The 27,648-nt window shown below is 37.8% G+C and overlaps 3 protein-coding genes across 4 annotated transcripts; 1 reads left to right on the top strand and 2 right to left on the bottom strand.

Moving 5' to 3' along the window:
• Positions 1 to 140: 140 nt before the first annotated feature.
• btk (Bruton agammaglobulinemia tyrosine kinase) lies at positions 141 to 13,795 on the bottom strand. Of its 2 annotated transcripts, none has more exons than XM_042493984.1 (18): positions 13,682 to 13,795; positions 8,862 to 9,020; positions 8,675 to 8,779; positions 7,862 to 7,943; positions 7,548 to 7,673; positions 7,391 to 7,455; positions 7,115 to 7,302; positions 6,514 to 6,576; positions 5,146 to 5,200; positions 4,939 to 5,018; positions 4,507 to 4,634; positions 4,208 to 4,279; positions 2,708 to 2,879; positions 2,288 to 2,507; positions 2,071 to 2,135; positions 993 to 1,111; positions 689 to 846; positions 141 to 595 (listed from the first exon to the last, which is right to left on the bottom strand). In XM_042493984.1, exons 2-18 carry the CDS (start codon positions 9,000 to 9,002, stop codon positions 524 to 526), a joined length of 1,911 nt encoding a protein of 636 aa, XP_042349918.1. In that variant the 5' UTR covers positions 9,003 to 9,020; positions 13,682 to 13,795; the 3' UTR covers positions 141 to 523. The 2 variants fall into 2 exon arrangements, with proteins under 2 accessions (XP_042349918.1, XP_042349919.1); XM_042493985.1 differs by lacking the exon at positions 13,682 to 13,795 and adding an exon at positions 11,670 to 11,858.
• Positions 13,796 to 15,583: 1,788 nt separating this feature from the next.
• Positions 15,584 to 19,508, top strand: rpl36a (ribosomal protein L36A). Its single transcript, XM_042493987.1, has 5 exons — positions 15,584 to 15,681; positions 16,716 to 16,821; positions 16,908 to 16,975; positions 17,071 to 17,193; positions 19,428 to 19,508. The coding sequence occupies exons 1-5, from the start codon at positions 15,622 to 15,624 to the stop codon at positions 19,446 to 19,448; spliced, it is 378 nt and encodes a 125-aa protein (XP_042349921.1). The 5' UTR covers positions 15,584 to 15,621; the 3' UTR covers positions 19,449 to 19,508.
• Positions 19,509 to 19,728: 220 nt separating this feature from the next.
• On the bottom strand, positions 19,729 to 27,387 carry gla (galactosidase, alpha). Its single transcript, XM_042493986.1, has 7 exons — positions 27,169 to 27,387; positions 25,018 to 25,192; positions 23,394 to 23,568; positions 22,545 to 22,636; positions 21,848 to 22,009; positions 20,667 to 20,864; positions 19,729 to 20,190 (listed from the first exon to the last, which is right to left on the bottom strand). The coding sequence occupies exons 1-7, from the start codon at positions 27,324 to 27,326 to the stop codon at positions 19,858 to 19,860; spliced, it is 1,293 nt and encodes a 430-aa protein (XP_042349920.1). The 5' UTR covers positions 27,327 to 27,387; the 3' UTR covers positions 19,729 to 19,857.
• Between the last annotated feature and the right edge of the window lie 261 nt (positions 27,388 to 27,648).

The raw sequence follows: 27,648 nt of genomic DNA, 5'->3' as shown, positions 1-27,648 counted from the left end.
TTGTTCAATCTCAGTCTGTCTTTGTTGTTTGCATTATTCAAACAAATGAAGCTAGAACCAACTTATTAATACACAAGTATTATTATTATATCATTCATCACTCATAATTGCTGTTTTCATTTCACATGATGTTTCAGTCATTTTAAAGCCTGGCTTACTTGGCTTTTATTTGTGCAATAGGTATGTTTTCACAAAGCTTGTCTGCAAAGGTGTCTACATTTAGCTATTCCACAGAATATAGTACACAGGATACAATAAAGACAGATAACCTTCAATAAAATATACACATATTAAACGCTAGCCTGTGGGACTGTGCTTTTAGATAGGACATTCTAATCAATGAGTTACAGTGACATTCACAATGCACATATTCACATTACAGAGGACCTGTTAGCTGTGCAGTCCCATGTTCAAGCTGTAAAATATTCACACGACTGTGTTAACTTTCTAGGGACAGGCGGTCGGAGATGCTGCCCTGTGGGGATCCAAGTAAACTGCTGGTGTTTTGTGATTATTTAGAGATCTACTGAAGCTCGTACAGCAAATCCTGAACAGTCAGCACCAGGTCCTGGAAGGTGGGTCTCTCATCAGCTTTCTGAAAATAAAAAAGAAAAGCTGTGTGATTTGGTGTTTGGATGCTGTCATTGTTCTTTACAACCTCTGCTGAGGCTTCACAAAATGCACTTACATCACACCAGCAGCTTGACATAATGCTGTAGACCCTTTCATTGGCCAGCTGGGGGCGGTAGAGACGCAGGCCCCGGGACACCTGGTCCACTATTTCCGTGTTGTTGAGTCGCTCATACGGAAGCTGTCCCAAAGTGTACACCTCCCACATAAGAACCCCTAAGCATTGACAGAAATGGTTAACATGGTTAAAAAAGTTCTGATGCACAGCACAGATGTGAATTCATGGTTTGTGGAGACATTTAAACACAGATTACACTTATAACTGACCAGTTATGAACACAGTGCACATTATGCTGACTCACCATATGCCCATATGTCTGACTTGCTGCTAAATTTGCAGTAGAGGAGGACCTCAGGAGGTGACCAGCGAACAGGAAACTTGGAACCTGCTGAGCTGGTGTACTCGTCATCTAAGACATACCTAAAGAAGTGGTGGAAGAAGTATTTAGACCCTTTACCTAAAATATAGAAGTACATTAGAAGTTGCATTACATGTAGGAGTACAGACAGAAGGACTGTCAAATGACACTTAAAACATCAAAAGGAAAACTACTCATTGTGGAGAAAAGTGGCCTCCACAAGTGTTATTAACAAAAAACTTCAGTTAATAGCCTGGGCAGTTATCTGCCTAAATCGCTGAGCTCAACAGGCTTATATTTAGGACAGGCTTTTATTTCCTTTCACACCAGAGATGGGGAAACAATCAAATTAGTTATTTAACCATTTGAAACCTGGTCAAAATAATTTTATTTATTCACAAAAACAGGGGAAGAAGGTAATGAGCAACAAATTGTGGAGAATCGTACCAAGCTAACGTTGTGAGTACTATGTCCAAACTGACCAAAGTTCAAACATATAATTTGTATGTGTGATATAAGCAGCTAACTAACGTTAACTCCAACAGGGAGCCAACAGCCAGGTTCTGTACATCTCAAGAACTTCTATAAAAGTGAGTTGCATTGTAACTGAGCTTCTGAGACAGATGTTAATTTGTCAAATTGTGTTGCCACACCGGGCCAGTAAAAGGCTGCAGGCATTTTATTTAGACTAGGCTTTTATTTTAAGTGTTACAGTATTGTATGTCATATGATTGGATATGTAATATGCGTTTATATTTATATATAGGATATGTATATTTGCGTTTATTTACTGTAGTTGGCTGAATTGTAGGTTAGATTAACTTCATCACTTACATATTTACACGCAGTTGAGTATAAATTAGAAATACTGAAGTGCCTAAGAATTGCCAACAGTACTTGAGTAAATATGCTGAGTAACTTACTACCACTGACCTGAAGACAAATAAAGGAGATTTTAACTACTTTATTAGGCGCCACCATGTGCCTCTATGTGTCCTGTAATTCACACGAAGTACTTTACCTTGACAGTCCAAAATCAGTCACTTTGATGGTGCCATTCCCATCTACTAAACAGTTCCTGGCAGCCTGAGGACAAAACAAACAAGACTCTTGATTTAAGTGTAATCATTAAACATTTACTGTTATCTTCAAATACCTAATCCTAGTATGTCTGAACATAGCATGATTTAATGATCTGAAATGTGTTGCATGTACTACAGTGGATCTATGTGTCTCACCAGGTCTCTGTGGATGTACTGCTGTGACTCCAGATAGGCCATGCCCTCGGAGACGTCTTTACACATCTCCAGGAGCTGGACGGCTGTCGGGTGCTGCTTCAGGCCCTCTCTGAGGTATGTCAGCAGACAGCCATTGGACAGGAACTCAGTCACGATATAAATGGGTCTTTGTTTGGTGCACACACCGTACAGCTGGACCAGGTTTTCATGGCGAAGCTTCCTGGTTTGAGCAAAAGGAGAAGGAAGTTATGTATTATGTGTTGGTTTTTCTCACAAAGTTATATAAACTACCAGTGTGACACATCTCACAGTCCTATGAGTCTTGCGCACAAAATAATCAGTATCATTGAACTGTAGTTGAAAGTTAGAAGCTGAATGACCCAAAAAAGAGTCCAAATTCAGTCATTTATTTTTTCTTACATCATGATTTTGGCTTCTTCTATGAAGTCATCTTCAGACATGGATCCCTCTTTAATCATCTTAATGGCAACGTCATGCTGGCCCTGCCACTTTCCATACTTCACCACTCCAAACTGACCAGTGCCAAGCTCCTTGATGAAGGTGAGGTAATGGGGATCAATCTCCCAAACGCCTGGATCAAACATGAGAGAGTAGAGGAGCACTTTTATACTTGCAGAATCCGCATTAAGTAAATGATTTGGGAAATCTGAAAAGACTGCCCACTATTATGTCTATACAAAGATATAGCCAGAAGTCGCTAAAAGAAATCTGCCTATGAGCACCTCTGAAGCACACTAATCAACATATTAAATTTTGTTTGATTAATTCATACAAAAAGGTGAATCATACCAAAAAAGTGAAAAAAGACACATTGTGGTTTTACTGGAGGTTTTTTTTGTGACTTTCGGGAGTTTCCACCGTTTGCCTTGCCACAAGACTCCAGTGGCTATTTGCATGGAACATCTTAAGGTTTCCTTAGGAAAATGTGAGTTGCGAAAATTCACCTTAAGTACTGTCCTGAGGTTATTTCCTTAAATACTAAAGTTTTCATCCTTATATTGGGTTTTTTATCTGAAATAATTCCTTCAAATGTCAAATCATCCTTAAAAACAACTTGAAGAAAGAAAAAAAACTAAACAACCATTTAACCTCAACAAAAGTGTATTATGGCTGATTTTATTTTCATAGAGAGGAACAAAGTTGCTCCAAAACGAGTGTTTTGAGACAGGGACAACCCTATGAACAAACGAGGAGTAGTTAGTGCGAGATTCTAGATTTATTCTAAATTTTGTTTATTCGTTAGCCAACAAACTTGCACAGGATTTTTGCTCCTTGACAGAGAGCAGCCTGGTGTTTTGTCAAAGACTATTTTAGTATATGTACTGCCCTACCTAAACCTGAACCAAACCTCAAATCCTAACTCTAAATACTGAGGGAGGGGGCTACGCATTAACAGGAGAGAGACATGATTCAATGGAGCAGCACTTTGCGATTGGCCTACAACACCTGCACATAGGTGTAACCCAATGTAAAAAAATTTTGTTTATACCAATCGAGCAAAAAATATAACATGTTTTTCAGTGAGCTTTAATGAGATTTTGTTCATTTTGGACAGAGTCATACAAGCTGTTTCCTCCTACTATCTTTATGATAAGCTAAGATAACCACCTGCTGGCTCCTGCCTCGTATTTACCGTTCAACAAGATTTTTTTATCAATCATCTTACCTGACTATCAGCGCAAAAAACAATAAGCTTATTGCCCAAAATGTCAAATAATTCCTTCCACAATCAAGGGACTCTCGCCTAAAACCCTTGAAAATTCTGTTCATGCAGCGTGAGAGAACTAGCGGTTTATGAAATGTATTTGCAGAGACATTTCTAATCAGTCACCAGAGGTTTATCACCAAACATTATGATTAACAAGAATGTATCATTAATGTAGATTGATAAAATCTTACCATAGCCAAGTCCTGCTGTTGATGGCGGCCTTGCCCGGTTAGAAACAATGTATTTCAGCCTGCTAACCATACCTAGTGAAGAAGATAACAAAACAAGGATAACATTTTAGATGTATAGACTTCAACTGTTTCCATCCTGTTTGCGTGCCTGTATTTTCTTGCCTTCCGTTGACTAGTTTCCTTTTTCCTGCTGTGGCAACTACATTATAATTTTATATTACTTTCTGGCAAATGTCAAATAATTTAAATCTGAAAATTGCTCTGTGAGATATCCATATATAAACAGTGACAGTATCGACCTGCTGCATTGTGCTGGTGGTAGTTGATGAGCTCTGGGATGCTGCTGAAATTATGCTTTTCTGCCAGGTAAAACTGTCCCTGTGCGGTGGTACAGATGTTGTAATGTCTGCAGCTTCCCCCAGTTTCCCTGTGGAGAGAAAAGGAAGAGTAACTTAATGCAGATTTAGTTGCAGGTTTTCATCAACACAGGAACCTATCATTTATCACGTATGCATGAGTAGGTGATATCTTCTCAGCCTTATCCACAAGACAGCTCAGTACGTGGTGAAAAGGTTTTGCTGGCAGATTAGTCCAAGTTTTGCATATATAATTTACATCTCTCTCCCTCGGTGGCCCACTGTTTCCGCTTTCATTACAAACAGTTCTTCTTTTGATTCGTTCACACATGACTGGAGCCAGTGGATACAGTTTTGCAGCAGTACAGTACTCACCCGCCGCCCTTACTGAACAAAGACACTGTGTATTTCCCAGCTTTGCTTGAGTCCCGTACCAGGAAGCCTCCATCTTTGTTCTGGGAAACAACACACAAGCATGTTTAAGTTTAAATTAAATTTAGTCCAGCTAAATTAGACTTATTTGTAGGTAACTTATCAAAGCTATCCGTCTATAGCATTGTGAATGTCGGTCATTGAGTTTACCTCAGTCTTTAACAGCTTTTCTGCCTGGCTACGGTTCATATTCTTGGAATACCAGCTGCGAAAATAAAATCGAATATATTTTTTTCTGAATATTGGTTTGTCAACATTTATCACTTGAGCCATCAAAAATACAATAATGTACATAAGAGGAAGTAAAAAGCACTATTTCCATGTATTTATCTACAGTATATAAAGCAGGTTTAAGTGATATATAAATACTGAGACAGTGTCAAAATACTAGATCCACAGAAAATCCACACTATCCATATTCAGAAACTCTGCCTTTAAACGAGCGGTCAGGACTTCTGTGAAGTTGTGATGTCACAACTACACAATATTGACTGTCTAAAGCTGGAAACAAAAAAAATCTTAAAATGGTCCCTTTGTATTTTCTGTTTAAATGTTTCTGTAATGTAAAGAGTGCTGCAGGAATCCTAAAAGTCAGAAATCAGTTAGTATTTTAGCATTCCTGGTTCCTTTGTCTTGAAGTTGACAGGTTTTTGGTTAGATGCTTGAAATGAGGTCTGTGGTAAAGAGACGTTCACATTTTGTTTTATGACATAAAATCATCAGCAAATACTCCACTTGTAAATTCTGAAGCGTTGCTAACAAGTAGCTGATTGAGAGAACAGAATGTCATCATGGCGAATGCGGCTTTACAGCTCAACGTTGAAGTCATGCAACTGTAGTGTAGTTCCTTTATACCCAAACAATAAATTTTTACTTCTGGTGGTTGCATTTACGCTTCAGAAATCATAAGTGTTGTTCATTTGTGAAGATTATCTTGCTGAAAAAAATTGCAAGTATCACAGAGCTTGTTTTCTGCAATAATACAAATTCCAGTGGGAAAATCCTAATAGCCTCTTGTTGGGGGAACCAGGGTAATTTTTTACTTCCTTGTTGCCCTAGAAAAAACTCATCCAGCAGCACTCTTTGTGAATCACATCAGCTGTCAGGAAGTAAATATCGACCCAAGTTGTCGTCTAGCAGTGCAATTCTAGAGAAAGGGTCTAAAGAGAAGGAAATTGCGCTACAGTACTGTTACAGTCATTCACCTGGCTGCAATTACAGTGTAGAAATACCAACAGCATAGACATGGAAGACCTTAAAACACTGACTGGGCTATTTTGGGAGGGGGCTTAAAGGGACAGGCACTAAAATGGAGTGTTTCAGACAGTGGGTGAATACAGGTATATTCAGGGTGACAATATGAGGAAAATAAAGTTTTTTTGAATATTAAAGCAGGTAAACATATTCTAGTAGGAACCCCAAATATAAGTATGATCCTGAAATTGAGTATGATATAGGACCTTAAACATATTAATGATAAAGTAACAATGCAGACAGAACAATAACGCCTATACTCACTCAAATCTTTCTAGCCCATTTCCAGCTTCCACAACATAATTACAAGGTATATATCCTTCCTTTCTGCAAAAGAAAGCACATTGTATTTATTAATAATATAAACAAATGTACATCTTGGCTTGACAGCGAAGCGCTCACAGACACTAATACAGTAGCATCTCATACACAAATCTATATGCAAATTGGCTTCATTCAAATCACAGATCATCGGTATTTGAATATTTTTTACTGATCATGATATAAAATGTGCTTATGTCCTTATTTATGTGGCACAAGGGAAAGTGTAGCCCAGTAAAAAAAAACTAAAAACACATCCGTACGGATAGACTCTGCACATCCACTCTTAGTGCATTGTGCACTTATTTTAATTAATTTCATCTAAGCTCTTCAAGGGCATCAATGAGAATTTCCCCTTATGCAAAAACGTAGCTGGTAATAATTTCGGACAGTAACTCTCCTGCAGTTTTTCAATGGATGCAGGTCTGTAAATGGATTATATTTGATATTGTTTGTTTGTTTTTTTTAACTAATGCTTAAAAGGAATACTTTTTGGGGCATTGTTTGAAATGATCACATAGGCCTCGTATTATTTTTTTCTCACCCATATTTATCTCTGGCTCTCCACCAGTTCTGATCAGACATCTCCAGGATGGTGTATTCTTCATCCTTCCTTAGCTCCAGGTCTTGGGGTGTCATGGGTGTGTAACTATACTCTGCTATGACGCTCATGCCCACAGATGGGGAGGGTGGCTCAGGAGGCTGTGGAGGTAAAGGCCGAATGGACTTCTCCTAGAAAAACACGAGATTAGTTGATTTATCAATGAAAAACTAACAAAAAAATTCAGTGAATATCATTCTAAAGGGACTGTGTGTTTACCTCTATTGGAGTAGGTGGAAGAGGTTTTCTGGATCCCCTTCGCCGGGATTGTTTAGATGTAAAGCCTATAAATGACAAAATTTAATACATGAATGAAATAAGTCATAGGCTCAAGTTTAATTATTAGTTTATGACAATTTGGGAATCTAGCGCTTACCGTTCTTGTTATCCAGTACCTTGCAACCCATAGCTTGTTTAACTTCCTGCTGACAGCACAGCCACACCCCGTCGACCCAGAAACAGGGATGGTACTTTTGCATGAGATCCTTGTTGAAGCGCACCACTATACACAAGTATCAACACACACAGGAACACATACACAGGACATTTACATTGAATCAACACGTGAATTTGCATATGCACCCAGCTCTTGTGTTTTGCAGGCAGTAGGTGATAGTAAGATACAATTTAATATTGCACACGCTGTATGAGATACTGTGACTATTTAAACATTTCTGTGCATATACTTACTTTCTTTGAGTTTCTTTATCCACTGAGCTCGGATATCGTCAGTCTTTGCAAAGATGTACAGCGGCCCCTCATCATAAATGATCTGTGAAAAAGAAAACATCCACTTTTTTTGTTACATTTGTCCATCATATCAAGACACTGGGAGATTTTCTGTTTCTTAAGATACTAGCGTAGACTATATAGTGTGATAACTGTGACAGAAGCTGAAGGGAATTCATTCGAATGCTAGTTTGTGATCATATTTGCTGCAGTTCAAGAGAAACTCTTTTATGCTGTTGCTTTTATGCCAGCCAAACATGTAAATGCCTCCTTGTAGTGTGCATCAACAAGTGTGCTGTGGCAACACCTGCATGATAGCTGAAAGCCCCTAGTTCACTTGAGTGTGAGAGGTGGTTTCACTTCTTAACAATAGACTTTCACAGTAGGATTGGACAGTTTTTGACTGCTAAGGAGACAATTTGATTTCATGTTACATGCCTTATGTGTTGCTTCTTGCAGTTTTCTGCACAGTTTTTGACTTTAGTCGGTTTGAAACGCTATAAAATTTGAAATATATTCCCCAATTCATTATTATACTACAGTACTGGTATATAGAAAATTCGTGTTAACACTTTTCCTCTTATTCCAAAATTAACTCTCGCATAGCGGTAGGAGTGAAAGCAAAAAGTTTTAAGTTTTTGCTCTTGATTTCAGACCCGTAAGAATGTTATGTGGCTGAAGTTTCACGTATTGTTACAGCTTTCTCTGTAACCTTCATGATTGTAGTTTCTGAAGAGTCCGTCTCTGTTAAAGAAGTGCATTGACAAAAATTACCTGGAAAGCAAACATGCGCTCCTGAGGAGTATTGGCCTCTGACTGGACTGTCTCAACACACTTGATTTTCTCCAGGTCAACTGATCCCCTCAAACCTTTTCGCTTCTGCTTAACACATGAGGAAACAGGCAACAGACAAAATGTATCTGCATTTCATTGAGAGATGTCTTTCGTGCCATATACGTACCCCTTTGTCCGAATCAAAATCATAGTACGAGATTTTTTCCTGGGTGAGGACAAACCATCTCTCCTTGTAGTTCAAGGGGGAGGTCTTTTTCTTCTGTTGGGATCGTTTAATGAAGATTTCTTCCAGTATACTGTCTGACATGATTCAGTCAGTATTAATCTACACGGGAACAAGGAAAACTTTTGTTAATAGCAGCACAATAGCCAGCTCAGTGCACCTTGACTCAGGCTGTGATCGCTTTACTCAAAACTGTGATCAACTCACCCAGTGTCATCGTGCTTAGCTTTACACTATAAGGCAGCCTTGTTGGCTCTGTTGCACTTCACACTTAATTATTCAGTGTCTCAGTTAAACATGTATACTAACAGACTGTAAGTCAGTTTTTACCCACCCTTCACACAGTGCAATACCACTCTTTGAGGTGAAAGTTTACTGTAGATCTGAATCCAGATAACGAGACATGCAGCACAAATGACACATCAGCGTGTGATTAGTTGTATTTTTGCATAAGCCCTGCTTTTCCTGCCAGCAACATCCTTTTCCTAAATTCCCCATCGTGTCTAATCTCTTTCCCTCAGTTTCTGTATCCTGGTCATCATCACACCAGCTCAGTGGCCGGAATAGTTTTGTGCTGGGAAACTGTGTGAGGACATTTTGGAAACATATGTCCACCAACTTCTTTGGCTACTATGTGTTCCTAATATCAGATTCACAAACTCTGTCGTGGTTTTGCGTCTTTTTGTTGTTGTTGTTGTTTGCGTCTTTTTGTATCTCTTAGATGTCATTATGAGGTCGTTTTGTGTGTAGGGTTTTTTTGTCGTTTTGTTTCACTCTGAGGTAATTTTATTATTCTTTTGAAGTGATTTTGTATCCCTTTGAGGTAATTTGGTGTCTCCTTGTGGTAATTTTGAGTCTCTTCCTGGTCAGTATATGTTACTTTGGGTGACATTACGCAAGTGAAGGCCAGCAAGGCCCCAAACAGTTTGGGTCCTTTTCCTGTGGCCGGTGGGCCCATTTAGTAATTTATCCATGAGCAAATGCAATACCTTATTAAATTAAGGATGACTGTCATCATGTTCCTTAGCCAAACCAGTGTATATTCAAAACTTTTTCAAAACATCCTGGTAATTCCAAACAATTTCCAGGTTCCATGTCACATGTATTTAGATTTTTAGGTTTCTAACTGACTTGATAAGGCAACAGACACACACACAGACACATACAGTTTATTTTTAGGATCTGGCAACCTGGTTATCAACACAGGGACACGGTTAATTAAGATCATGTCACAGTAAAATATGTGTTTTTAGGTCATTGGCATTTACACAAACAACATCTGATTTAAATTAGTTTACAAACTCATTCCTTCAAATATCAATATATATCAAATATTTCACCATCTCAAGACCACCTTTCTCACTCACACACTTAATAACTATGAGCAAGTACACCATTATCTGTATTTGTATTTGTAGTAGTTCATCCCTTAGATGTATAAAGAGAGTTGGATACAGTGTTGGAGGTGGGGCTCTGTACAAATCTATGAAAGTTGCTCAGTTATGCATGAAGCCAAAGCGGTTAAACTGCCATTTACATAAATTATCTGAACGATCGGCACTGCTTTCACACTGTTTGGCCCATAAAGCAGGTGCACTAGAAACTTCCGCTGGCCGAGTCAACTACTTCCAGTTTAGCACACAGCTGTCTTGGGATGAATTTTATCATGCGGCTCTTCTAGGCTTTCCTATTTGTACAAAGTCATTTCGCAACGGTTGTAAAGCTCTGAAAAATGTATCTACTGATTTACAGACATTTCTTTCGCCATTTAAATCAATGGGAAAAAGTATTCTTAAGATGCAGGGCATCACGTGACAGACCCATCAGTTGCAATTCCTCTGATTGGCCACTGCAAAAATTGGCTTCAAAGCAAGGTGCACTTCCTGGGGCGCTGGTTTAACCAGGTCAATTATGTGTATCCGTAACTGTACGCAGAACGGGCTGAGTTTAAACTCAAAGTAGGCGGGTCGTCAATCGGAAATGTGAGAGACCTATTCAGAAATGTTATTTTAAGTCTGAAGTTGATATGAGTTTATCAGAAGTTGCTATATTTATTATTTGTTAGAAAACCATTTACAAAACAATTTCAGCATTGACCTCCAGATTATTGTTGATCACAAAAGATTCAACATGATGACCCAAATGAGGCTTTTCTTTCATTAAAAGTATGAATATTAACAAATTTTACTCAGATGATATTTGTAAAAAGAACATTATTTGTATTAAATACTCATTTAATCCTATGTTATGGCTCAACCCTAACAATTACATTTGACCAGCAATATAACATGAGTAAGAAAATCTGGATTAAAGAGAGACGATGAATGATGAATGATAAATGATGAAAATGTTGACTCTGTAAAAGCACTGAAACATGCCCTCATTCCTAAATAACACAAAAAACACACTTTGGGTATCGCTATATTTTTATAATCACCAAAAATGCCGGAGAAAAAATTTAAAAAGTACCTTGAAATGTTGAATAATTTATCCAAATTTCATGTCAATAGACAGTGAAAGGTTAGTATATAGACTATAGATCATATATGAAACAGGCAGTAAAGTAACAGACACAGACGCAGACCTAAAATCACATCACACTAAACCTCACCATTCACACATGTATTTTTACTCAGCAAACACAGTCTCACACATTATTCTGAAATACTACAAAAGTACACGGTGCAATAAATAAAGGAAGTCTCAGTGCTGTATTTCCAGGTGAAATGTAGATCAGAGGCTAAAACTCACCCTTTGGCACACAGCTGAGTGCTAATTGTCGGTCAGTGTCTGTCAGATGTGTTTGCACTTCAGCTCAGCCTATTTTCAGCCTGTGAGCACTTCCTTCTATCATCTGAACTGTAACACCACCAAAAGCTTCTGTCCCTCCCTGCTAACCAGGAGTGTGACATTTCTTCGCACCAGACCGACGGTACCTATTGGCTTTTGTTTGTGCCGTCATAAACAGACAGCAGTGTTCCCTATTTTGTGAAACATCATTCCTCATTCTTCGCCGCCTCATGTTTTCTCACATCACTAACTTGAGCACAGAGGTCAACGAACTCTAATAATAATCTGTGTACCATCCTTTATCTTTTTCTTTGAAAGGGCTTTGATCAGTTCACTGAAAATGTATAGCCATATTTTCACTGTGTCATGGCCACCAGAAGGAGATTTTTTTGTCTTTTTTTTTGAGGGGAGTTGACGCACAGTGGCTGACACAGACAAACTGATAGGGAAGTTGCATCAGTGTTGTACTGCAATATGAAGGGAGAAGAAACTCAGTGCCCTGCAGCACTTCAACCTGACATTATCTCTCTTTCTCTTGAATGGGTTTATCATAAACACATTTAAAATTTGTGTTGCATGCTGTTAACACTTGACTCATACTGTGAACCATGTGCAACACTTTTTTGTGAGATTTTGCAGAATTCTTAATGGGCTCAAAAGCTTCATTAAAAAAAATGACTGTACACAAGGCGATTTTCAAGCAACTTTCTGCTTTTGATTTTGTTAAATAAGATTAGTAAGAGATGAACTGATTAGTGTTTCTTTGAGTTTATCAGCACCCACCAAGCCCCTTTTCTCATGTAGTTTGCCTCACATTTTGTTTCTAACAATCCTAACTCCCTTCGTTAATAAATAACTTAATTGCGCCAAAAAATTTGGTTTATGTTGCTTCCCTTTCCCTTTATGAGCTGGGGCGTAGCAATCTAAAACTAAGTTGACATTTAGTTAAATAATTTATTCACCCTCTCTGACTCGGGTGGATATCAAAATGTAGGGTGACCGATCTTTGTAAACTATAAATATCGACCAACAGTGACACGACATCAGTGCACACAAGTGAGTGCAACTTATTTTAAAACACCCATACTAAACAATTTTTAAACACCTATGAACTTGCGATGAAATGCAATGGTTCATTTGGTTGCGTGGTGTCGTATGACACAGCAAACACAATTATCATGAAAGAGTTGGGTATGACACAGCAAACACAATTATCATGAAAGAGTTGGCTTAACAGGAACTTTTCAAGATGCTCTCTTTCCTGACATTTCCTGACAGATAAGTGGTACGAAAAAGCAAGAAAATGTTTGTGCATGGGAGAGAGAGACACAGAGAGAGAACGAGAGTGACATGACTGCTCAGTATAAGTCATAAGAGTTAAATCTAACCACAAAGATGACACTCACACATTTTTAGATATCACATCAGTAAACACGGTGGTGTTCTGTTGAGATCCGTTTTCAGAACACACAAATAGGAATTACTTGTAGTGCATGTAGATAAAGATCATGTATAAGAACATTTTAAATTGTAATATATGTGCACAAGACATTTGACATGCATAGATTATAATTGTAACCACATGAAACTATTATCTGATTATAACCTCAGCATACAGCTAAACCACTGTAGTGTTGCATGTATCTGAAGTAGCCTACAGCAGAATACACTATAGTATGTCACTGTCAAAAAAACATCCAGAAACAAGTATAAAATTGTTGCTTTTTAGCCGATAGTGTCACTATGATTTGACATATTTATTTACAGTATTGTGGAGAGCACACACCTTATTTAGGATTTGCATACAAACTGAAAGTTTCGATTCAGCACTTGCACAAATCAACATAATAACACTACTTTTTCACTTAGTCTCTAAAATGCAATGCACCATTTAGCTTTTATCATTTAACAAATTACTAAAAAAAAATGCTTCTTGCCCTTACAGTCTACATTTAAAGAGTAATGACACTTACCCAGGCACCCAAAAAAGTCAAGCATCAGACAGACAAATACAGATGCTGAGGTTCGAAGCCGTGACATGAACCTTTGCCTCAGTTGCTTGCCTTCCATAAAATGTGTGTTAGTCTGTGATGCAAGAAGCTTAAACCCACCCACAGAGAGGAATCGACTCTGCCAACTTCCCCTTTTTCTTCCTGCTCATTTTCATATCAGCCCTGTGGACATTTTTGGTGATAAGTTCAAGCGGGCTAAACATTAACACAGGGCCATATTCGTGTCATGCATATATATATATATTTTAGGGGATTTCTTACTTAGTCTATACCATCAATTTAAGTATTGCAGGGAGAGAGATATACAAGCAGATAAGGGACAGTCCCTTATTTATGAGGGGGGAGGGTGGTGCAAAAAGGGAGAGTCAAACTATTTGTTAAACACTCTAGAGGGACTTATGATTTTATGTTGGAGTAGGCGAAGGGCATAAAACTTTAAATGGCTTTATTTTTTTTTATGTATTTTACCACCATTTAAAAAAAAGAAAGAAAATATGCATTTGGAAGACATGTTTTCTTAAAAAATTGCCAAAATGACACCATTTGTCAGAGCCAGAAACTGTAAAAACAGAACTTATTGTATTACAAATTTCTGACAATCCTTGGACACTATATGTGCAATGGATGCTTCTGTCAGAAAAAAACAAAAACAACCAAATCCGAAATGGAAGTGGTGGTTATATTTTATTAAAATCAGTTTATTCTACATAAGGGATGCATGATAGTGGATTTCTATTGCCTTTATCCGATATGCCGATATATATATAGCAACTCATTTGGTCAATAACTGGTATCAATATCGATGTGTCCACTTTTTTTCCCCACCTAATTTTAGTGATCATAGAGTCTCTTCTGTTGTAGAATTAACATCATATTTTGCAAACTTATATTTGTATATATATACTAATTTGATGGCCCACCAGCAGATGAATCATGAAATACAATGCTTTTCAGTGTTTGTAATATTCATTTATTGTGCAAAATAAGAAAAATACCTCAACTTGGGGTTCAGTTTGTCAGAAAAATAAATAGATAAATAAAGTAAATGTTGGTTTGTCATATCAGCATGAACTGATACTGATGATGTGCCGCTCATATCATGCATCCATGTTCTACGTCTCATATGGTCTACATTTTGCCAAAAATAAACCGTTTGCTGTAACTAACCAGCATGCATGACAAGAGTGAAAAACCGGGCTTTTTTAACATTAGGATTTTCAATTCAACTTTTCACTTTCAAAAGTAAAAAGGCAAAAAATGACAGGCACACTGAAGGGCTCCAGTTACCACTTATTTAAGCACCAAAGTGACATTTTGAGCAACACAGCTCTTCATCAGACTTTCTGATGAAGAGCTCAAAATGTCACTTTGGTGCATTAAATAAGGGATAACTGGAGCCCTGCAGTGTGTGCGCCATTTTTCTTCGTTTTTACTTTTTACTGTTCAGCACCTGCTCGAAGTTTGGATCGGAAGTGCGTGCTTCTGTATAACTTTTCACTTTCAAACATGAAAGGGTACTTTTTTTAAAAAAAAAAAAACAAAACAAAACCCAACAACTTGTTTATGGTGGAGGGTCCTTGCAATTCCCCTGAGTCACTTAGGGAGGCTCAAGTAAAAATATTTGTAGCTCTGTCTAGGATAAAAAACAAAATTGTTGCGACAAAGCCTAAAATATAAATAAAAAACAATCCCTCTGCAGGCAGTCTGCTTATTGTGTTTTACAAAGACTAAATATAGCCTCTCACTTCTTGAATTTACTTAAAATGTAAGCTCTTACAAATACCTCCCCTGCATGTACTTAAAATGTGAGCTCTTTGGTGTGTTGTTTTGAGTTTTTGTCCTCTTGACATGCCCCGCCGCCAGGGGGCAGTCTGCACAGTCCGGCCACCCCCGCGGTCTACATGAGGAACTGCTTCCGGCCTCCACCTCCCTCTTTTCCTCTGCATCGGGACGCAGCCATGGTACGAAATTATTTCACCAAGACACTTCACAGAATCTAACTTAATCTTGCCGATTTAACAATCATTTATGCACCCACTTAACTGAGATATGTCAACAATCTTTAGATACACGCTACGATTGTTGTATTAGCTGCCTTGTGTGCATTATACGCTGTTAGATTGCTCTTAAACAACGGCTGATGTGTTTGTGGTGAAATGCTGCTGCGACGCGTACTTCCACTTTACCCGGTCTTTGATTAAAGAGAAAATAATTATCAGTGAAAGTTACAGTCAAGGCAAACAGCAGCAGTTTATTTATTATTATTGTATTGGTACGCGTTTATGCGCTAATTTCGCAGTGAATTTACGGTGAATAGCTATAATGCTAACATGTTAGCTCGCTAGTAAACGTCACCGGCCCCTGACCGGGGAGCTAACAGACGTTAAAATATTAAGAAATATAATATTTAAATGACACTCAAGTAACTGCAAAGACAAGCACCAACATTTTTACTCATACTGTTGTAGCGCTACATGTTAGCGCATATTATGTACAATACTACGTGAAATAGCACCAATGCTAAAATGTTAGCTCGCTAGCTAACGTCAGCTGCTTTTACGTTGACCGGGGAGCTTTTTACCACGAGTGCAGCCGTTTGGGGACAAGTTTCTAAATGCGTTAACGTGCTGGAAAGGCAAAACTTAACTTTGTAATTGTATCAATGTTTTCATTGTTCAGCCATCTAGTTTGCTACAATAACGTCCGTAGTTAGCATTTGTTTTTCAAACAGTTGCTTATTATTATTTCCGCGCTTTTGGAGTCAACATGGTTCAAGTTCCAATGTTGTTAATGTGCCAACAGTTTTTAAGCAGAACTGGTGACTGATAATCTTATGTAATACTTAAGTGTGTAAAATATCTAATGAAATTGATGCACTGCAATGATTCGTGTACTTTTTAAATTAAAACCCACATGGTTGAAAGTACTAATTGTATGTTGCTTTTGGATGGATCTGCTGATGAAATTCATGAAATCTTACCTGTCTTTTTTCCAGGTGAACGTCCCAAAGACCCGCAGGACCTTCTGCAAGAAGTGCAAGAAGCACCAGCCCCACAAAGTTACCCAGTACAAGAAGGGAAAGGATTCCCTCTATGCACAGGGTAAATAATCATGTTTTTATAGCCTTTTATATTTGCATTGTAAATGAGTTGTCATGAAATGTAGCTGAACTCTCTATGTTCTGCAGGTAAGAGGAGATACGACAGAAAGCAGAGTGGGTACGGTGGTCAGACAAAGCCTATTTTCCGGAAAAAGGTAAGTTTAGTTTTCCAATGCTGTTAAATTTTTTTAAGTAATATTTGTACTACTGTGTGTAGAAATGGACTCCTTCATACATTGCATTTTTTCAGGCTAAGACTACAAAGAAGATTGTGTTGAGGCTTGAGTGTGTGGAGCCCAACTGCAGATCCAAGAGAATGCTGGCCATCAAGAGATGCAAGCACTTTGAGTTGGGTGGTGACAAGAAGAGAAAGGTAGGTGTCATTGTTTTATTCAGTAATGTCAAAATGTTATAGATGTTTTTCCACAGTGTACTGCATTTGGTGGGTTCGTTTAGGATGCTTTAAAACTCTGACTTTTGAAGTTTGATGTCACGGGTTAAAAATATATGCACTGCACCCCAAAATAAATCTCCAAATCCTCCGTAGCTAATCATGTACTCTAACTGTGGAGAGAGTATGTAGGCATCCCATGATGATTTTATACCTCTCCATAGAAAATTAAGTAATCTAGTTAGTAATCCAGTGAGATCTTGTTGAACAACTTGAAAATGTAGTTCTTTGATTTGGCATATGCTAAATGATCCAGAAAATGTACATCTGTTGTGTGCTATATTTTGATTTATCAGCCTAAGTTAGAACACTTAAAAAGTATGAGCTAAATACAAGTGGGCAGTATAACAGTATAACTGGTATAGAGAGCACTACAGCGGGTTTTCTTTGCAGCACAGAATTATATTTGACTTAATTTGATCCAATTTAGCAGATATCTCGGTGCTCATTTACCAGCAAGTGTACATTTTTTTCTGGTTAAAATTAAACATGCTGTGTGAAAAAGGAGATGTATAAATAGATACTTTGAATAGGAAGGAACAAATGAGGAAACAGGTCTGAGTGTGAAGGGCTGTTTTACAACTTTGACAATAGTGGCTAACAAAACTGCTTTACGTTCTGAAACTTTGATGGGGAAGAAGGATCAAATAATAAGGAATTACTGACCAGGCCAAAAATATTGTACTTGGGGGCACACACAGAGGCTCAGTTTGTGGAGCAGGCGCCTCATGTACAGAGGCTAGACCTGCAGCGTCCATGGGTTCGATTCCAATCTCAGTCCTTTGCTGCATTTCATCCCCTTTCACGCTTAAACTGTCCTATCGAGGCAACCAAAAAAAAGTTGTACTTACATTTTAAGCAGATCCCGTTTTGTGGTTAATACCAGAAAATTCAAGTTTTGGGGGGTAAAATGCATTGATTTTTAAATTGTTTTACTTTAAGTGGAAAATAATAGTGAAAGAAAAACAAACTTAAGGCACTTGTGGAGGGTCAAAAAGCCTGTATTCAATACATGGCTATTTGCATAAAGGCTCAGACTGGTTTTGACACTATGGTCTTCAGGCTGTAAAAAGGAAAATAATATGTTGGTATTGGCATTTATTTCAGATTCTGAGTTTTCTCTCCAGAGAGGCACATGGAGTTGAATTGTGTTATTCAGTGACACACATAAAATACTGTTCATACATGAGACAAAATACAAACAACAAAATGTTAACAAATCCAATCATTGTCGACTTTACCTCAACTATTTTGTACATTTTCATGTTTTTGCATTTTAGTATACGTCATGTTATGTCAGCCCTTTGTACATTGAGGAGGGAGCAGTGATACTATTGGTCCAGTTATGTGTGGATTATAAAATGGCATTTTTCAGTGCTCAGATTGGCATCGCCTTTTCTGCTGGATTGCTTCAATACATAATGCTGAATGTTAAATCTGCAGTAAATATATTACATTCCAGTCTCTCAAGCTCTATTTGTAGATTTAACCTACCATTGATAAAATTTAGTGCGGGTGGTTTATAGCTTTTAATCTTGCTCTTGGCTAAATGCTTGTGATTTATTGGCAGAAGGGGTCAAACAAGAACGCTCACCTTCAGGGAAATTGGGTCCTAATTTGGTGTAACTGTAGCTCTTTTAATACTAAAATGCAATATCATGAACCATTGCTAATCCATTATCTCAGGAAGTCAGACTGTCCCTTGGTGGGCTGGAGGAAAATTCCCAATTTTTAGTTTCAGTAAAGTAGAATTTTGTCATAATAAGCTTGTGGTGGATTTGGCTCTTTGACAATGAGGGTGTTTTTAAAAATGGGATGAATGGATAGTATGTTTTTAGCATAGAGGCGTATTTGTCACATTGGTTTTCACTGTTATTTTCTGTTCACCCACCTTAAAGTGCAACATTTATTCAAAATAGATGTGAGTAAAAAGTTGTGATACATGATGGGATAACCCAACAAATGTAAAGAGAAAATTACTTTGCACTGTTGAAAAATCATCTTTATTGAAATACAAAAAAATCAATATCACAGCAAATTGTAAAATGTCATTTCAAACAGCATGTATTGTTTGTGGTGAACCATATATCATTGATACATCTGTTTAACTCTGCTTGAGCACCATTTTAACCAAAGTTTCCTCTGTTCTCTTACAGGGCCAGGTCATCCAGTTCTAAACTGTGGTCCAGTCTTCTGGAACAAGTTGTCACTATTTTCAATAAATGTATTAAAACATAGTTTTGAGTTTGGCCCTTTCCTTTGCCTCTGTTCCATTATACTCATCAGGAGTGCAAAATTCAGTCTTTGTCTGTAAAGGTAATTTAAAGTCTATTTGCAACCAAGTCTCTAATACCTCACCACAGGTGTTGAAAAACGTTTTCCAGTGATTTATTCAACATAATAAAAAGCAGCGGGTGCACCAAAATTATGATTCAAGCGAACCAGGCTGTAGAACAATTCCCTTTTTTAAATTTTAATACTCAATTTTACAAAAGCAGCACATCTGTTTAAAAGTTAAAAGATCAACAATTTTCAACTTCAGTCAGTCAAAATAGTCGTCAGATCAAGTGCATAACCATCTAAGGACTACAAGATCACGTTGTACTTGCGTTTGACAGACGTGCTCTTCCAGTGCAGCCTGTGAAGCCGCGTAAAGTCGCCGCTGATGGGAGTGACAGTCAGTAGAGACGTGCCTGAGGGGTTGACAGACAGAACCATTTTGGTGTTTGGTGTCTGAACACCCAGCTCCTTGTACTTAGGCAGGATCTGAGTGACGTTACACTGTGGGTCACAGATCTTCCAGCCAGGAGACGCTTTGATGACAAACTCTCGGGGACCTCCAATCTCCTGTTTGTTTAGCACCGCGAGAGCCAGTCGTTTGTCGGACAGAGGCCTCTCCCAGACCTCAAAACTGTCCACCTGTGGTACAAGATATGTTTTATTTGATTTGGACAATTATAGTATCTTTGCATACTTGTATTGCAGTTACTACTTTGTAATCCACATTTTCTGATTTCATTAAGATTGTTGTTTAATCATTTTGCATCTACAAGACACTGCCACAAGTGACCAGAGGCGTTTAGCATCTCTACATAAAGACCAAATGTATTACAGAGTTCCAGTGGTCATGAAATTCTCAGAAAAGTTATGAAATTGGAAAAAACCTTGAATAATTTTTTTTTTTTTGCCAGTTTAAAGAAAATGTTCATAAGAATCCCAAAACATGTATTTAAATTATGTAAAAAAGTCATGGAAATGAGGTAGAAATATTTGGAACATTTTTTTGGAAATGTTTTGAAATTTCATTGGTAAGAATGTGAGGGAACTCTGGGACTATAAATGCTGACAGCTGTGGCTCCAGGAGGTGACCATGCTTTCTGTCACCTCTTACCCACCTTGGCAGTGAGGTATCCTTGCTTGCCCAGTGGGTCCTGGCTGATGGCGATGATGTGTCTGTTCTGCAGCAGCTCCTTGGAGCGAGGACAAATGTCCCTCAGATCATTGGACACGAGCAGAGGGGCTGCCATGATGGCCCATAATGCCATCTGAGACTCCTGCTGGTCATGACTCAGGCCAAAGTTTCCAATCACGAGCTAGGGAAACAGACCAGTGACGTAAATATGAGAATAACGGTGATTCAGGCTTATGGACAAAATGCAGTACAATATCAACATACTATTGAAAAATGTGATGCTTTTTTACATGTATTTTTTTTTTATATTTTAATTTTTATACCTGGCTGTTTTGAAACTGCCATGAAATCAGTTGAACTCTTTATGGGTGTTAACAGATCCAGTTTCTACTGCACTGAAACAACCGCGTCATGACTGTGGCACTTAAATAAATAGGCAGGGTTGCAACTGTCAGGGAAAACCTGGAAAAATCATGGAATTTAGTTGTGTGTAATGAAATTGTTAAGAGTTGTAGTTATAACCTTCCACATTCTAGACATAACGTCCATTTTTTTTCTGTAGCTGATGTAATGTCGCTCAATATGCATCCATGTTGATATTTTAACTATCGCGTACATTTTTTTTTCCTCCCCACGTTCTCTCACTCTCCATGTATGCACATTAGCTAAAATTATGATTGAACTGAGTAAGAAACTTAAGTTTGAAAAATAGCACACAAATGGGGCAATGGAAAAAGATGTAGTATGGACCCTTGAAAAGTCATGGAAAAGTTTTGAAATTTTGCCCATGAAAATGTGTTTGAACCCTGTATAGGGTATACGAATGGCAATGTACAGACAAGAGCCTCAACTAAGGTGCTCAATTTTAAAGGATGGTTTCACATTTTGGGAAATCAATTGATACATTTTTGAAACTTATGAACTGTAAATACTAAGTGTAGTATCAGTCTTCTTCACCTCTGCAAGAAGACAAATATTTTCCCAAAATGTCAAACTATTCCCTCAAATTTGCACTCAGTCTTCAAAGTGCAGCAACTGACAAATGATCCAGCGAGGTTTTTAAAATGTAATAAAACAGCTCGGCACTCGAGGCGGCTGGTTGAATGCTTAGTCTGAGAGGTCAAACTGAGGAGTGTATGTCACAGACTGAGCAGAGCAGATTACCATGTCAGGGTCGTTCCAGCCCCCAGGTCCAGCCGCGGGGACAATAATGTCTTGATGTGAAGCGGTCCAGTCCAAGATGGACTTGACAGAGCTCCATGAGTCGTACACGTCAGCATAGTTGCGCCAGTGGTTACACGTCTCACGGATGGCTGTGTAGTTGGGCTGCAGGCACAGAAAGGCTTTTTTATGTTGTATAATGATGTATGGCGTCATCAAGAATAATAAGTCTTTATATTTGTTTTCATTGTTGTGGAAGTAGAATTTTTGAAAATGGACCAGATAGTGAAAATATATGTTGATATAACGTATGACTGCAACTTGACTGATTATTCTGCCAGTTCTTTTCTCGATTTATGAAGTAATTAAGTTCAGAAAATAGTGAAAATGTGTTGGAATTTCACATCTCTTGGCACTTGGACTGTAACACTGAACATAGTTATTTGTTTTAAAGGGATACATCCCAAATTTTGGATGATATCTAGCTCTTGCTCATTTGTGGTTGTAATATGCTTTGGACAAAAGTGAAATGAATATCATGTAATATAACAAAGAAAATAATCAAATCCTAAAATCTGGGAACATGGGACAAGAGAGTGATTACAATTTGCATTATTTCTTCAAAATAGCTGCTGAATAATTTTCTGCTGACTAATTTTTGCAGCTTTAATTATAAATGGTGCACCGACGCCGCTCTCACCTGACGGAAAGGCCACTCGTACAGAGGCCACTCACAGGAGTACAGGATACTTCTTCCAGTTTTGTTCAGTGCTTGTGACATGTTGATGTAGCCTTAACCAGAACAAATCATAAAGTTTTAGATCAAACTCCATAAGATAGAGTCCATGGAGGTTACTACTTGCACGTGACATCATGTGGCTTGGAATTTACTCTCCGCATCTGTTTGCAATAAGCAGTCTGTATTTTCTGAAATTTATTGACATTATTAGAAATTAGGCATAGAGAGAACAGAAAACCTAAATCAGGCTTATTACAGCTTAAGGCAGGTTAGATTCAAGACTTTTTTAATGCCACTTGGAATGCAGTTAAAGCTAATTTATAAGAACCAAAACTAAATAAAAAAGAAACACCAACCCACATCAGTTGCTTTGGATTAGGGACAATTTTACAGAAATATTTATTGTAACATAAAACATGACTTCTCGATGTTCATGCAAGAAAAAATGTAAATATTTAAAACCTTTTAAGGATCAGTAGGAAGCCTGTAAATATGACCCCGAGTCACAAAGATGCCAAATCGCACAAGACTAACATTATCAGATGACCTCTGTGTTTGGCCAAATATGGTAGGTAATTTGCAGTGGAATTTTAACTTGACAAATTACGTACATGGCAGATTCGCACTGGATTAGGATCACAGACGACCTCTGCAATTATTACAAATGACCAGATGTCCCCAGGTAATATAAGACCCATGCAAAATGTGGTTCAGGTTGAAAAATACCAAAATTTCCCTTTAATTAAGATTTTCATTAGAGAATAAATTGCTGGCTTATGTGTGGACGAGCATCACCATGTTTAAGCTCACCTTCTCCCAGCAGGGTCCAGTCCATATAACAGCCATCAAATTTAAGCAGATCCACCTCCCAGTCTGCAAAAGTCTGAGCGTCTGTCTCATAGTAACCCAGACTGCCAGGGTATCCAGCACAGGTCTTCTTTCCCACATCTGCATAGATACCCAGCTTCAGTCCCTTAGAATGAACCTTAAAACAGAAAATATAATCAGAATTCATTCAGTTTACAAATGCAGGTTTGGCAGGGTGACAGCCAGTAGGTGGCGATGTTGCACAGCTAAAAACTCCATGGCTCTGTTTCAGGCTTTGCTTTAGTGAATCCAAATATATCTATGTCTTAGTGAACATTACTTTCTAGCCGCCAGTGTAGGAATCCACCTGTCATGGTGGCCTCAAACTGAAGAGAGTTGTTACTGTAGCAAAGAGGCTGAACGACAGCACACTCCTACAGAAGACAATATATGCCCACGTATCTCCCCTGGCTCTCCAGGTGCTGAGTTTTTTACCGCTGTGAAATCCGAGACCTGGGTTCCACATCTGGTCCTTTCCCCTTCATTATGTAAATAACTGCAGGTAGGATCAGATGGATGTATAATGAATATGTAATCTGACTGCGTAATCACTTTTACTCGTAGAGTTACTTAACCAGGGGTTCCCAAAACTTTTTATTTGTCAGATTTAGACGCATTGCAGCACAGATTTGTCAACATGGCACCCTATAGGAGACACATATGTGTAATTTGAGTTATATATGACATGGTTTAGCATTATGTAACAGTCTCTACTATTCACACTGCAGCCCAAAGACCAGTGGTAGAATGTAACTAACTACATTTATTCATATACACATTTCAGATACTTGTACTTTACTTAATCTTTTCTGTTCATCCAGCTTTATACTTTTATTCCACTACAGTTCAGAGGGAAATATTGTACTTTTTACTTTACTGCATTTATCTAACAGCTTTAGTTACTTACTTGCTTACTAGTAGTTAGTAAGTTACTTACTATTCTGATCAATATTATAGTCACTTTCTTGTTTTGTTTTTTTCTTATTTTTAAAAATAATAATTTTGAGTTTTTATTTTATTTTATTTTTTATTTTCTGAATTGGCTACATTGGCATCAATTTTAATAAACACAAAAGTCATATTCTTTTTTCCTCCCTTTTTTTAATAGTATTGTGTTTTTTGGGTGGTTTTTATTTTTTCGGAATTGGGTACTTTGACAACTATTTTAATAAATATTTTCATCATTTTCTTCCTTTTTTAAAAAATAATTTTGGGGCATTTATTTATTTATTTATTTTAGATTTTTTTGAATTTTCCTTTTTATACTTTATTTACATTTTCCTGATTATATTTACTTGAGTAACATTTATAATGCATGCGTTGTACTTTAAACAGAATTTTCACAGTGTGGTATTAGTATTTTTACTTAAGTAAAAGAACTGAATACTTCCTCCACCACTGCCAAAGAACAAAAACTAGAAAAACATTCATAATAATCTCATCTTGATTCTTCTAGCTGGTGAAATAACTGAAATGAAAGTATTCCTTGATTTCCCTCAATCTATCTAAACCCCCCTTGCATAACCCCATCCTGAGTCTAAATGCCACCATTAAACCCACTACTCACATAGTCAGCCAGTTTCTTGATGCCTCCCGGGAATCTTTTGGGGTCTGCCTGCAGGCGGCCCTTGGCATCGCGCTGGTGGGAGGGCCAGCAGTCATCGATACAGACGTACTCGTAACCGGCCTCTTTCCAGCCCTCCTTCACCATCACATCTGCCATCTGCATGTACAGACGCTCGCTGCCAGGGCAACAGGAGGGCACAGGCGGGGTCGATAGCATCAGTTAGGACGCCAGTGTTCAATGTCATGGGCAGGAGCAATATGGCAGACCAGAAATCGTGCTACTCTCAAGAAAACAAATGATTTTTCGATTGTTCGCTGTCCACTGATAGAACATAATAACAATTCAACCAGCAGGCTGACATTTAGTCCTCTTAACACTTTGCTGGCCTTCCTGGGAGAAAGAAATGTTTGCTGTGAACAGGAAGTGAGATCTTTTTCTCTAATTATCACAGACGCAAGTTCCCTAAAATAAAACAGATTCTTGCATTATTTCTGAAGTGCTCTGTATTCATCAAACTCAGTAAAATGAAGACTTGCAAATTTTTGATGATGATGAGAGCAGCAATTTGTGTTTGCTTCTCAAATTTGAGGGTATGTTGCTTTTTTGGGAGTTTGCAACCTCTAACAGCTCTTCAGCTCCTCTCCAGACTTTACTTTGGCCTCTGGATATGTGAGATTAGGATTGTTCCTCCTACTTTCTGACATTAATAAACTAAAAGATCAATCAGTTATTCAAGGGAAAAAATTAGCAGATTAATTAATAATGAAAGCAGTCATTAGTTGCAGCTCTAATTATGTCTTAACATCTAATAATTGTGAGTAGAATCAGATTGGTAAGAAGTAAAGTGTTTAATCTGGACCTTCCCAATGAATTAAAGTGCCAGCAGCTACTTTGATTATTAGTTAACTCATATTTTTTCAAGCAAAAATGATGATGATAGAGAAATTAATCAGCGGCTGATACTGATACTATTGTATGTTGCAGAGCTCTGTAATTTCTCTTTATCTGCATTTCGTCTTCTGTCTTTTTTTCAGGTAATCTGGTTTCGTCCCTGTACATTACCATATCACCTTACAGATTCGTTGTTTAGCTCCTCAGGAATGTGTGCAGACTTTTATATTCACAAAGTGCTTTGCAAATTCAGTTGATTACATTACACACTGACATCATTATCTCCCAGTGCCTCAAACCAAAGAACAAATGAAGGCAAATTAAATCAGGTGGTGTCGTTATATTGCTGTCTTATCAAATGTCCAATCCTTTTACAATCATGCGTTCTCATTTTCTTTCCCTCTGACAGTTTCTCAGTTATAAAGCAAAGGTCTCATAATCACAAGATAAATATTGATTGTAATTATTGATTATTAATGTGACCATGTTATGAGTTTGTGTGCTTATTTGGGAGTTAAGTAACAAGAAAGTCTGGAATTTTGTTTTTTGGGTTAAACCAATGTGCTTTTTGAAAATCAGCAAATTGGCTTGTTTGGTGAGGAAATGAGCAATGAAATAAGAAATTACCTCAAAAAATTAGCAAGAAATTAATAAAAAGTACAATAAAATTACCTGAAAATTAGTATTAAAACAAACAAACAAAAAACCCAAATAATAAACAAAAAAGAAAGCTAAAACAACAAAACTGTAACATAATTTTTAATGTGTAGTTATGACAATTCTAAATATATTTCCCCTAGTTTTTTTCTTCTTTTTCCCTTTATTTTTTAGATCTACTAATTTCTTGCATGTTGTGGAACATTTTCTACCAAGTTGCTCATTGCCCTGTACTGATGTTCAAAGGCTAAAATACTTGTTAATGGTGTGGACAGAGGCACAAGTAAAGTAATGTCACTCCCGGTTTCAAAGGTTAATTATCCCATAGATTTGTTTAATTTAAGGTGCAAACAAATCCCATATTGTCACTTCCTGTACACAGAGGGCGTTGGATCCCACTTGACTCGTTTATAACAGTACATATATGAGCTTTCACATATGTTGACTCACTTTTATCTAATTTTAGAACAGACTTTTTTTTTATAAATAAGATGTTTTAAGGAGGAGTTTTTCTCATATGTTAGGAATAGAGTAACGCTGATCTGATTTTTTTATTGTGTTTTAGTTCACAATCATGTCAGACTGTGCTCTGATGTCTCTTACCTGATGCAGTTATTTGGGTCCTTGTCACAGTCGATATTACACATGAATCTCTCCCAGTGCAGCCAGCCCATAGTGGGTTTCAGCGCGAGACCATTGTCCAGCGCTTCAGCAGGGCTGATTAAAACGATGAGCGCGAGGACACACACGGCTCTGCACATTTTCACTTTTAAACTCGACACTTTCTGTACAACAATGACAGAAAGCCACTGTGTTTGAATTTGGATCTATTTCCTCGTGTTAAACCCGATGAGCCCGCCCCCTATGATGATCGACGTATGCGCGGACCAATAGAAACAAAATGCGTCTGTAACTGTCCAATGGCGTTTCACGAGGCTACAAACTAGGAAGCGAGTCAGGTGAAAACACGAAGTCAGCTGACATGATATGACAAGGTAATGAACAAGTCTTGTGATTGTCTTTAACACTAAAACAACAAAAACACAGCAAAAATGAAGACAGTATTCATGCATGTTCCCCTTT

The sequence above is a fragment of the Plectropomus leopardus genome, chromosome 9, assembly GCF_008729295.1.
Source record: "Plectropomus leopardus isolate mb chromosome 9, YSFRI_Pleo_2.0, whole genome shotgun sequence".
Classification (NCBI taxonomy): domain Eukaryota; kingdom Metazoa; phylum Chordata; class Actinopteri; order Perciformes; family Serranidae; genus Plectropomus; species Plectropomus leopardus.
Note: the sequence above shows the minus strand (reverse complement) of the source record. Positions and strands in the feature narration are given on the sequence as shown.